Genomic DNA, 13,329 nt, shown 5'->3' on the forward strand with positions numbered 1-13,329 from the left:
ATTCGTGTAGGAATCGCAAAATAAATTGCGATTCCTACACATTCCTTATTTGCGATTAGCAAATTGCTAATCGCAAATAAGGATTCGATTTCAAGGGTGCTAGGGGTGTCCACAGGACTCCCTGTAGCACCCCTGAAATGTAAATTAGACTCATGTTGCACACACACATGTCCAAAGGACATGTGTGTGTGTAACATACAACTGAGAAAAAAGCACAAAAGTGCATTTTTCTCGGTTTTCGCTATTTACCACGAAGTCTGACTTCGCGGTAAATAGCGGGAAAAAATAGCGAATTCGCAATTTTTTATTAGGTCATGAATAGCATTTAATAAATCTCAAATTGAGATTCCTTAAATGCGATCGCAATTTGAGAAATCGCAATTTTTTGCAATTTCTCAAATTGCGAGTACATGACCCAATGATGAATTTCAAATGTCATTTTTGCGGGTGCAAACGGCCGAATTCTGCGATTCGCACCGTTTGCGCCCGCGAAAATGCTTCATGAATCTAGCTGTATGTTTTTTATATGCGTTTTTAGGCTGACTCTACATTAGACACCCACACAAGTAATGTATCATTTTTATTGGGAGACCAAGGGGAATGCTAGGTTGTAGGACAAATGTGCCGGCGTGGTGATCCCAGGCAGAAATGTAAGGAAATGTTGATTTTTTTCCAGCTAAATTTAAGGTTTGCCGGGGATTATGGGTAAGAAAACGTTGGGGGATCCACGTGAGCCACTCCTCATTGGACTCTTCAGGATGTCTAGTTTTCAGAAATGTCTCAGTTTGGTAGGGTTCCCTCGATGGCCGCCGAGCCCAGGACCAAAAAGTCAGGTGCCCCCTATCTATCACAAAACTACCTGGTTTAGCCAGGGGGGCATCTGATTTTTAGTAGGCCTGGGCGTCCGAATCGGCTACGCCCACGGAGTAGGCGTAGTGTTGCCTCCAACGCATTTTGCGTAGATAGCATAGCCGGCAACACTAAGCCCACTCCGGGTGCGTAGCCGAGTCGGCCGCCACCCGCCTCCCTCCCGCCCTCCCCTACATACATTATTTAAGCAAAATACCCTTAATAAAATAAGTTTAAAGCAGTTACTGTGTCCGGGGCTCGTCCGGGGCTCCCTCTTGGAATAGCGTCCCTTCATAGATACCAATGCGCATGCGTCGCCGCCCGCGCATGCGCATTTCTTGGGAGAAATGCGCATGCGCCGCCGCCCGCGCATGCTCATTGGTATCCATGACTACGCGATTCTTAGCGCGAGCCCCGGACACTGCAAGTGCTTTAAACTTGCTTTATTAAGGGTATTTTGCTTAAATAATGTATGTAGAGGAGAGCGGGAGGGAGGGGCGTAGTGGGGCTACGCGGAGTGCGGGAGTGGGCGTAGCTTCTCGCCCACTCCGCGTAGCTCCGCGGAGCCCCACTACGCCCACTACGCCCGGGCCTAATTTTTAGGTACCGGTTTCCTCGGTCATCTAGGTACACCTACTAATCCCAGACATTTCAGGAAGCTAGATACCCAGTGGAGTCTAGGGAGGTGTGGCTTGGGTGGATCCCTCAAGGTTTTCTTACCCAGAATCCGCTGCAAACCTCAAATTTTGCTGAAATAAATCTAATTTTCCTCACATTTGTGTCTGGGATTACCGTGCCCGCACAAAATACCTACCACCCAGCGTTTCCTTCGGTCTCCTGGGTAAAATGATACCTCACTTGTGTGGCTAGGCAAAAGGCCTGTAACTGGTAAGGGCCAAAAACATAGAGATTGAAGGGATAGCACAGCGAGCTCTAAACACCATGTTTTTTATATGGTTTTCATGCTGACTCTACATTAGACACCCACACAAGTAATGCATCATTTTTTTACTGGGAGACCAAGGGCAATGTTAGGTTGTAGGACATATGTGCCAGCACGGTGATCCCAGGCAGAAATGTAAAGAAAAGTTAATTTTTTTTCAGCTAAATTTGAGGTTTGCCAGGGATTCTGGGTAGGAAAACGTTGGGGGATCCACGCGAGCCACACCTCATTAGACTCTTCTGGGTGTCTAATTTACAGAAATGTCTCAGTTTGGTAGGTTTCCTTCGATGGCTGCCGAGCCCAGGACCAAAAGTCAGGTGCCCACTATCTATCAAAAAACTACCTGGTTTAGCAAGGGGGCACCTGCTTTTTAGGTACCGGTTTCCTCTGTCATCTAGGGAAACCTACTAATCCCGGACATTTCTGAAAACTAGATACCCGCTATAGTCCAGGGAGGTGTGGCTTAATGTTTTCTTATCAAGAATCCACTTCAAACCTCAAATTTAGTTGAAAAAAATCTAATGTTCCTCACATTTCTGCCTGAGATTACCGTGCCAGCACAAAATACCTACCACCCAGTCTTTCCTTCGGTCCCCCGGGCAAAATGATACCTCACTTGTGTGGCTGGGCCAAGGGCCTGTGACTGGAAAGGACCAAAAACATAGAGATTGAGGAGATAGCACAGCAAGATCTGAGTAATATATATTTTGTATATGCATTTTTAGGCTGACTCTGCATTAGACACCCATACAAATGAGGTGCCATTTGTATCAAGAGACCATGGGGAACGCTGAGTGGTGGGACATTTGTGTCGGCATGGTGATCCCAGGCAGAAATGTAAGGAAAATGTGATTATTTTCAGCTAAATTTGAAGTTGGCTGGGGATTCTGGGTAGGAAAATGTTGGGGATCCACGTAAGCCACACATCCCTGTATTGTTCAGAGTGTCTTGTTTTCAGAAATGTCTGGGTTTGGTAGGTTTTCCTAGATGCCCTTCGAGCCCGGGACCAAAAACGCAGGTGACTCCCTCGCAAAACCAAGTCTTTTTGTGATCGATAATTTTGGAGACTCCATAGTATGTTTTGTGTCGTTTCCTTCCGCGGGAACTAGGCCTAACCACAAAAGTGAGGTACCATTTTTATCAGGAGACTTGGGGGAATGCTAGGTGGGTGGAAGTCAGCGGATGCTCCTCCGGGCTCCCTCGCTAAGGCGGAGGAGCATCGCCCCGCCTACTGCCAGTGCAGCAGGGACACACATTCATAAAATGGGAAAAAAATACCATTTTATTATGTGTAGCAGGCTCACGCTGCTTCAGCGTGAAGGCAGGGGGGCTGATTAGTGCAATTGCACTTAGTTCATTGCCTTGCCAGTGCACATGAAAGATTGGCCGGCTGTCTACTGCAGACCAATCTGTCATGGGCACTTCAAAGCCTGCAATCCTAGGGCTTAAAAACCAGCCGAGGGATTGCAGCCACAGTTCACAGCCTCAAAATTAGCACTGGGTTTGTTTACTCCAACCAAAGGATTGGTTGAATTTATGTGGCACAAGGGCAGAAGTCCCTCCCTTTCTGCCTGAGTCCGAGGAGAGCGAAGGAATGAAAGTCGAGACTGGAGGCAGTGGACATCAATATACATATGGTGAGTTTTTTGGGCATCACTCCCACCACATTTTTAAGTTGTAGGCTGCTACTAGTGGAAGTTTGTAGCTCCCTGCAGATTCTAAAACTTTCCAGCACAGAAATGTGAGGTAAAGTGTTTCTTTTTACAAAGTTTGAGGATTGCAAGGGATTCAGGGTAACTGAACCTGGTAAGAGCCATACAACTCACCCCATCCTGGCTTCCCCTGGGTGTCTAATTTGCAAAAATTTAAAGGTTTACTAGGTTTCCCTAAATTCCGGCTGAGCTAAGGGTTCAAAATCCACAGCTAGGCACATTGCGAAAAAAGAGTCTGTTTTCAATAGAAAAATGTGATGTGTCCATGTTGCGTTTTGGGACGTTTCCTGTCGTGGGCACAAGGCCTACCCACACAAGTGAGGTACCATTTTATCAGGAGACTTTGGGGAATGATGAGTGTGTGGAAGTTTGTGACTCCCTGCAGATTCCAGAACTTTTCATAACAGAAATGTGAGGAAAATGTGATTTATATTTACAAAGTTTTAGGTTTTCGAGGGATTCTGGGTAACAGAACCTGGTGTGCGACACACAAGGCACCCTATCCTGGATTTCCCTGCATGTCTAGTTTTCAAAAAAGTAAAGGTTTGCTAGGTTTCCCTAGGTGCCCGCTGAGCTAGGGTCCAAAATCCACAGCTAGGCACGTTGCAGAAAAACGGTCAGTTTTCAATGGAAAAATGTGATTTGTCCACATTGCATTTTGGGCCATTTCCTGTCTTGTGTATAGGTTTACTTACACAAATGAGGTACCATTTTTTTCGAGAGACTTTGGGGAATGCTGGGTGGCTGGAATGTTGTGGCTCCCACAGATTCCAGATTTTTCCATCACAGCAATAAGAGGAAAATGTGGATTTTCTTTGACAAAGGTTGAGGATTGCAGGGGATTCTGGCTAACAGAACCTCGTGAGAGGCACACAAGTCATCCCATCTTGGATTTCCCTGGGTGTCTGGTTTTCAAAAATTTATAGGTTTGCTAGGTTACCCTAGGTGCCTGATGAACTAGGGTCCAAAATCCACAGCTAGGCACATTGCAGAAAAAGGGTTCGTTTTCAGTAGAAAAATGTGATGCATCCATGTTGCGTTTTGAGACATTTCTGACATGGGCACAAGGCCTAGCCACAAAGTGAGGTACCTTTTTTATCAGGAGACTTGGGGGAATGCTCGGTCTGTGGAAGTTTGTGACTCCCTGCAGATTCCAGAACTTTTCATCACAGAAATGTGAGGAAAAGGTGTGTTGTTTTTTTTTAGCAAGTTTGAGGTTTGCAAGGGATTCTGGGTAACAGAACCTGGTAAACGTCACATAAGTTGCAAAAATGTACAGGTTTACTAGGTTTCCCTAAGTGCCAGCTGAGCTAGGGCCTAACATCCACAGCTAGGCGCATTGCGAAAAAGGGTCAGTTTTCACTGTAAAAATGTTATGTGTCCATGTTACGTTTTAGGCTATTTCCTGTTGTGGGCACAAGGCCTGCCCAAACAAGTGAGGTACTATTTTATCAGGAGATTTTGGGGAATGCGGGGTGGTTGGAAATTTGTTGTTCCCTGCATATTCCAGAACTTTTCATCACAGAAATGTAAGGAAAATGTGTTTTTGGTTTTTTTTGTAACATAATTTGAGATTTTCAAGGGATTCTGGGTAACAGAACCTGGTGTGAGACACAAAAGCCACCCCATCCTGGATTTCCCTGGGTGTGTAGTTTAAAAAAACTTGAGGTGTGCTAGGTTTCCCTAGGTGCCGGCTGTGCTAGGGCCCAAAATCCACAGCTAGGCACATTGCAAAAATAAAGGTCAGGGCCTAGTGGGTTTTCTGCCACCCTTGGTGCAGATTAGGGGCCCTTTTTGGGGTTATGGGGGCATTGGCATGCCCATTCTAGGACGCCCCCACACCTACGTATAAAACAAACATATATTTCCCACATTTGCCTCCCAGGGGAGGCAGAGAGACTGTTGCTCATGTTTTTTTTGGGGTGGGGGCATTTGCATGCCCATTCTGGACAGCCCCCAACCCTACTTATTATTAAAAGAAACTGGTGCCTAGTGGGCTTTCTGCCCTCGGGTGCTGATATGGGGCTATTGCCCCCATCTACCTCCCAGGGGGGCAGACAGACTTTGCCATTTTTTGGGGGGTGGGGTCGATGCGTGCCCATTGTGGGCAGCCTGCACTCTTATGTATAAAAAAAGAATAATCCCTGGTGCCTAGTGGCCTTTCTGACCCCGGGGGCAGATCATGGTCTATTGCCCCCATCTGCCTCCTTGGGAGGGCGGAAAGACTGTTGCATTTTTTGGGGGAGGTGCGGGCGTTGGCATGCCCATTATGGCAGTCCCCATCCCTGAACTTTGAAAAAAATAATCCTTGATACCTAGTGGGCTTTCTGACCCCCGGGGGAGCTGATAATGGGCTATTGCCCCCATCTACTTTCTGGGGGGTATAAAGATTGTGGCAATTGTTTTGGGGTGGGGCATTGGTATGACCATTTTAGGCATCTCCCACCCCTATGCATAAAAAAATAAAAATTAATCCTTGATGCCTAGTGGGCTTTCTGCCACCCCGAGGGGCAGATAAGGGGCTATTGCCCCCATCTACTTTCTGGGGGGTATAAAGATTGTGGCAATTTCTTTGGGGCGGGGCATTGGTATGACCATTTTAGGCATCTCCCACCCCTATGCATAAAAAAATAAAAAATAATCCTTGATGCCTAGTGGGCTTTCTGCCACCCCGAGGGGCAGATCAGGGGCTACTGCCCCCATCAGCGTCCTGGGGGGACAGAAAGACTGTGGCATTTTTTTTGGGGGGTGGGGGGGCGCAGCCCCACCCCTGAACTTTGAAAAAATATAATCCCTGGTACCTAGTGGGTTTTCTGCCCCCTCCCCGAGGGCAGATAAGGGGCGATTGCCCCCAATCTGCTCCTGATGGGCAGAAAGACAGTGACAACTTCATTTTGGGGTGGAGGTATTGGCATGCCCATTCCGGGCAGCTCCTAACCCTATGTATAAAAAAAAACATAATCCCTGGTTCCTAGCAGCATTTCTGCTCCTCCTGGGGCGATTCCCAAGCAGGGATCCACTAGAGAGAGGTACTATTGGAAAGGGGAGATTCTTCCCTTTTCAATGATACCTCTCCATTGCATTTCGGTGCTCGAGACTGAGATAGCCCCACGAGCACCAAAACAGTGAAACTGAAACCAAGCTTCAGTTTCAAATTCAATGTAATGACCTTAGCGTGCCATGCGTGCGATCGTCATTAAATTGATATAGAAAAATAGACCTTTTCCCCCTCTCTGCCCACATATTTTTTCCTACTCTATTTAACAACTACATCCAGTCTCAAACTTGTAAGGAGAATTACGTTGTGCAGTGTGCACTATACAAATAAATAAACATAAACACATAAACTTTTTCAGGAAGTGCAACGAGAAGAATATAGTTTAGCAATTAAGATGACTTGGTGTGGGTTACAATCTAGGTAAAGCGCATTTGGGTTAGGTGGTATCCCCGTTGGAAAAATATGGGTTATGTGTAAAATTGTGTGTTGGGTATAATGCAGTTGATCACGCTGGTGAGATTAGGGGTTGGACTTTTTCAAAGGCTGGTGCTGGTTGCAGGATTTTGACTGTTACTTGAAAAATACGAGATTTGTTGTACTTCTGCTCTGTGGGATTTCCAGAGAACACAGCACATACCCCTAAAGAATATAGACACTACCTAAGTATCTAAATTTAATTTAGAAAGCTGGTGACATCTACTGGGATGGCGAAGTGCACATTGGCATGGTCCCTGTCTCTCAGATTAGCAGTTTAGCACCCGTTTTCTGGCTTCATTTTGGAGGAGATGTTGAACATGGAGACAGAGCCTCTATATAGAGAGAGAATCAGATTTGATTTAATTAAGCTAAGAATAAACAAAGACAAGTGTGGCTCTTCTTAAGTGGTTCTGGGAGGACAGAAGATTACTGTTGCTCAAAATCCTAAATGCAAATGTATAAACACGTGGCAGTGAGAATCTACAAATAAAGGTAAACTGCATTAATTTTCAAGAACCTATCAGCTTGCTCCTTTAATGTATGAGGGTTGCGAGCAGGGTAAGTTCTCATAACTGGGTTGACTTCAGGGTTGGTTACCAGGAACTCTTGCATTTGTATTACTAAAGCAGCGCCAACTCAGAGGTTGAAAAGGATAGGAACAACAATTTGCCCTATACCTCAGATTGATAGTATTTTATTGAAAACATGTATGAATATTAATTCACTTTTGCAGTCAGATCCATAGTTGTCAAAAATTGTGCTTAAAAACTGTATACAGGATACTAAGTGAGCATTGTTTAAACAGGAAGTATTGAGGGAGTATTTTTTTTACCTGCATAGCTAATGTTCTGGGTGGATATGGAAGGGAGATGTTTTAGTTTGCTCATAACTTTGGAGCTGGGCCGTCAGTGCAGTTTTGGCTAAGGAGGTGGGATTGGTCTACGGTGCAGGGGGTATATTTCATGGACCCGCGGGACAGGTATCTTGGGCTGGGGAGTATTATGTCTTGAGCTTATGCTGCCTGCCGCCTGGAGCTTCATCTGTGGAGACCAGCTGGAGTTGGTGTGTGCCCAGCATGGCTCTATCCAACTTACACCCTTCTGCATCATTTGGGGCCTATATAAAGATTGATGGACAGGTTACTCTGTCACAAACTTGCCAGATATTCTTTCTTTTTATAGAAGCCCAGATATCCACCATGTTCGTGAAAGAGTAAAGTTACTAAACTCTTCTTCAGTCCCTTGCACACATAACTGTAGCATGAAACAGTGCTGCAGTTTAGTGCACCACTCCTACCACCACACACATCACCCAAGCGATTTCCACACAGAACACACCATAAACATACTCTCTGCCAACTGTGCACAAAATGTTAGGTAGCCTCCTAGGCGACCAGCCAGCAGAGCGCTTCAGGACCACACTGGCGGTATTAGGCGCTACGCTACAATACAAAAAGCACCTGCCCGGCCGCGCCCCCAGTGACCGCGCTGCAATGCCCCGTCCGTGGCCCGAAATAAATCAGTTAAAAAGTAAGGGACCGTGCGGCGGCCGCGGACTACAATGGGCTCCTTCATGGCGGGGGCTGCCGGAGTGCTTGCCCTCCATTTAACACGGGGCGTCCAGATACCATCTAAAGCGATCCTTCCCGGGGAAGCAGTCGCGCGCAATAGAGGGGGCTCGCGCCGCTGCTCCGGGCCAGCGCGAGGGTGGCCCGCCTCAAGTTTACTCGGACGCGATTTGTTATTTCTGACAGGGAAATTGCGCGCGCGTCTGCGCCAGCGTGTGCGCGCGCGCGGGTGGGAGGCCTGGGAAGCGGCAGGTGGGGTGGGCAGGCAGGCACGGGGAGGGACAGTGAATACATTACACCAGCCCCCTATCTGAGCGCCGCAGGCCCCCCCTCGCCCTGCCTGCCTGACAAGGTATGTCTGCGGAGCAGACGCCGGGGACGCGCAGAGCGGCGCGTGAAACAACAGGTGGGAACGGAGTGAAGAGGCAGAGACAGTGACGAGGAGGCACCTGGAAGGGGGGCGTCTGCTGCGTGGAGGAGGCTCGCGGGGGACTGGCTGGCTGCAGCGCGCCCAGGTGTGAGCCTCGGAACACTGCACTGTGCGCGGTGCCTGGGGCGCATAGGGTGTCTCGGGAGGGGTGCAGCCCCAGAGTCTTGCAGGCTGGGAGAGTTTTCAGAGGCGCTATCTCTGATTCCATCGCGCTTCCCTGGAAATGGTGATTCGGTTGCACTTGATCGCGCGCGGGCCAACAGGTGATTGTCAGTTTGCGGGTTCTTGTGTGTAGCGCTCCACCTTGTGCAGCAGCATAACGTCCCGGCAGCGGAGAGAGCGCAGACAGGCCGGTGCCACAGCTTCCCTCACCCTCTGGAGGTACGCACGGGGCTGCCCTCCCCGACAATCCATTCCCAGCAGCAGCGGCGAGCTCAACGTGTGACACGCATACCAATCCGCACCGAGGCGAGCGGAGCAGGCAGAGAGGTGGCTGCTCTGCGGGGTGTGCACGCACTGTCTGCCGGGGGCTCGAGGCACAGCGCGGGGCAGGTCGGGGTCACCTGGGGCGCGCTGCAAGAGGAGCAGGGGTACACGTGGAGCACGCACCCAGCTCACCCCTGTCAGGACCACAACGACAAGGAATATGAACAAAAAAACAAGGCGATGGATTTTCCACATTTTTCTCAGTTTGGGGATTGTCTACATCAAAATTGGGTGAGTTAACTTTTCCCACCCTCTATGCTGTTGATGCAGAATTACAAATATGCAAGAGGCAACAGCCTGCCTTATTGTCAGTCATTCCAAGGTGCCAATTACCTGTCATCCATCTATCTAACTATCTGTCTGTCTGTCTGTCTGTCTGTCTGTCTGTCTGTCTGTCTATCTATCTATCTATCTATCTATCTATCTATCTATCTATCTATCTATCTATCTATCTATCTATCTATCTATCTATCTATCTATCTATCTATCTATCTATCACTGTCTGTCTGTCCCCCTCGCCGCCTATGCTTTGCCTGCATCTCTCAGTTATTGCCAGCAACTTGTTTGTCTGCAGTCTCTCGTGCCTGTCTCTGACCAAGCATCTACCGGTCTGTCTCCCTCTCTATCGTTTTGTACAACTCTCTAAACCAGATGCTATGTCATGGAAGCCTGAATGATCAGGACACAACATAGGCTATCACACGAGAGACACTTATTTGTGATATGCCTGCTATACACTTCATCATTGTGCCCCTGCTGCAGCAGCACATGCAGTGTCAAAGGCGCACCCGTAGGCACCCGGTGTGACCCCTGACATTCGCCAGGTTTGGACCGCACAGCTCTGTCCCAGTAAACAGAGCCTTTCGCCAAAGGTGCAGCGCGCTATTTCCCACCGACCTGAACCAAACTCGCGTGTATCTGAAAATGGTATACAGAGAAGCGAAGACATGCACAGCGTGCACGGTAGGAGCTGCAGAGGAGTGGGAAGTACAAACACCATGCAAGTCAAAACTTGCACGCTAAATATCATGCAGGAAGAAAAGCTGCTGCACCGAAGGAGGCATGCGATAACTATGACTGACTTATCCGATAATATTTGGACTATCACCTGAGCCTCGGTGCGCTGCAAGTCAGATATCTCGTGCACATCTGTAAAATAATAAATTTAGCCCCCAGCACACCGACTCGAGCATTCACCCGAACCGCGGACATTGGGCCCCCTCTGATCCCATTTAACCCCCTGCCCCCTCACCTTTAGCCCCTCTTCTCCCGGGCAGGCCCCGGAGCTGCCAGGAGCGGCGCGCGCTGAAATTTACGAGCCAGGAAGTTTGGTCACGTTCTGGCGCGAGCCCCACCGGCGCTTTATCTCGGTTTTAATTATAGAAAAAAAAAGTGATATGGAAAAAGGCGAGGCTGGGATGGCCGCGGCGCTCGCGCAAACTTTCCTTCCCGCCCCGTTCCCTATGATCGGACGCGCTGATGGTCTTTAACTGGAACGAGCAGAAAGAAAACATGTGGCCCTGCCCTGTTTGTGCGTTGGGGGCAGCGGCAATATGCTTCCTCTGTGTCTGGATAGCAGCAGGTACAGGGCGAGTACCGCACCCCCCCCCCCCCCCCTGGCACGAGGAGGGGGCCAGAGAAGAGACACACCGGGGCCAGAGGCCACAATGGAGCTTTGCTCGCCCAGCTGCAAACACACACTGTATTAACCACACCAGAGCTATTTCCGAAGATGCCAGAATGCATCACAGACCTGGCACCCGTGTGCGTAGGCACCCGAAGGCAGGGCAGTGTCGCGGCGTGCATTTGGGCATTAGAGGAGAGTAGGACAGCAGATCAAGCGAGCCAAGGGTCTGACTTTGCCCGAAGAGACAAAGCATAAGCCAGACTATGGTAAACATTGGTTTGCAGTGATAAATACGGTAATTACAAAAACGTGCATTTCTTCAATATCTGTGTGTCAGTTTAATATACTAGGCGGTTTCACTACACGGAGTGCAATTTATTAAAAATAATAGTTTCTGAACACAAGCGTGGAAACATTTATTATCACATCTCGCCATTGCACTAGTGGCGTTCCCATGAGTTACACGACTTTGGTTCGTCTTTGTGACGTGCACTATGTATGGTGTCGATATTGTTATTAGATATGTAGCTGAATTGATCAACACTTCAAAGTTTACATCGTTTAAGACTGTTCTGAGATTTGGCTGCCAAGGAAAATGAGGCACGTAAAAGATGTGCCCAGGGTCACGGAATGTGGTCAGGTATCAGAGCTAGGATGTGAGACTAGGTTCACTGGTTACACATAATGTGGTACAGCCAAAGGGTCTTAATACCCTTCATTCTTCTGTTCAAAACCGAAGGTCATAGCTTTGTGTTTAATTCATTCAGGAGATAACTTAGAACATGTTAGATAAATTCGCATATCATATGTTAAATCAATCGGACTCTCTATATGAAGAAAAACACAGCGTTTTATGGAAGAGAAGGCAAGATACGAAACACTATTTTTATGTTAATATCACTGGCTTCCCCTTACAAAAGAAACAGGCCGATTCCAGGAAAGCTCAACAGGAAAAGAGCGAAAACAACAACATAAGCCGAAGAAACGTGTCTGGGACACCCCGCAACGTTTGTTGTCAATTTACAGGCCTCCAAATCTGAAGTTCAGCTGTTCTGCAGATGAACTTTCCTTTACATGTTCTGTGACTGAAAAGCGCCCCCCTTTCAACATTAGTCATACGCTCGAAGGCCTGGGATGAGTAGCTTTTATTTAAAAAAAACTTCAATATGGTGGAATGGAGCACTTGCCAGTGAAGTTGTGTCCATCTATTTTAGCTCGTCAGTTCAAACATACTTAATCTAGTGGAATATAGGCGACTTTTGGTGCAATTTACGTTTCAACTGCTAGGTTTAGTAGGTATTAATAAACATTTACTACGGAGAAAATCAGGAGACATCAGAAGCAAGCAAAATGCTCTCTCTCTGGCCACGTATCAGTGAATTAAAAAATATTCTGTCTAAATATCATCAGGAGATACCGGAAGGAGCTCAAATTTACACTGGTTCTCTGCCACTATAATCATAAAAATATTCTCTGGGGAAAATCAGGGCCTTTTAGAAGATTCACAGAGGTCACCTTTAAGTCTAGTCTGAATGACTTGGTTTGGAGTGAACTAAGAGTTGTCTCGAGTAGCCCAGATCAACACAGACCCTTTTTAAAGCATTCATAAGCTTTTGACAAAATCATGAGACTCCCAAAGTAACTGGAATTTACACTTTGCATTTTTAACCATAATCCTTCTGTTTTGCTCTGAAGAAAAACCGGGGTCTTCTAAAGCATCGCTATGATTATCTTGTGCCAATGAAGTTACAGGTCATTGCCAATTTGGGGAACCGGGTTCGAGTCTCAGCAATGACACTCAACATCTTGTGTTTCTGGGCAAATCACTTAATCTCCCTGTGCCTAACAACAAATGAATGTGTCCTTGTGTAATACAACTGGTGCTCATCTAAAGCACTCTGATACCTGATACCTTTGGGTCAAGTTTGCGCTATATAAAAGAAAAAGAAACAAGTATTGGCCTAGGTGCATCTCCAAAATGTTTCAGACATTTCTACTATTTCCCCAGTTCGAATTTTTGTGTAAATACTTGGTTGCGGATTTTACACAAATGCGTGAACTAGGGCAATGTTAAAGAGGGCTGTCTTGGGAACTAAAAGCATCCCTTGACAATGTTTTAATTCCACTACATGTATCAGTGGGTGAGGGTAGCCAGGAGCTTGCAAAAAAAATTTGCAAGGGGGTTTGGTCAAGGGACATTATCTAAAAGCCGCAGGTTCTCAACCTAAAGTCATGAAATA

General features: G+C 47.3%; 1 protein-coding gene across 1 annotated transcript in view; it reads left to right on the top strand.

Moving 5' to 3' along the window:
• The first annotated feature begins 8,907 nt into the window (after positions 1–8,907).
• The window catches only part of LOC147692920 (protein Wnt-7a), a 118,912-nt gene continuing 114,490 nt past the window's right edge, over positions 8,908–13,329 (top strand). Inside the window, exon 1 of the mRNA XM_086939174.1 lies at positions 8,908–9,693. Coding sequence (XP_086795300.1) covers positions 9,623–9,693 — 71 coding nt within the window. The 5' untranslated portion in view covers positions 8,908–9,622. The remainder of the gene's footprint in view (positions 9,694–13,329) is intronic.

The sequence above is a fragment of the Lissotriton vulgaris genome, chromosome 9, assembly GCF_964263255.1.
Source record: "Lissotriton vulgaris chromosome 9, aLisVul1.2, whole genome shotgun sequence".
Lineage (NCBI taxonomy): Eukaryota > Metazoa > Chordata > Amphibia > Caudata > Salamandridae > Lissotriton > Lissotriton vulgaris.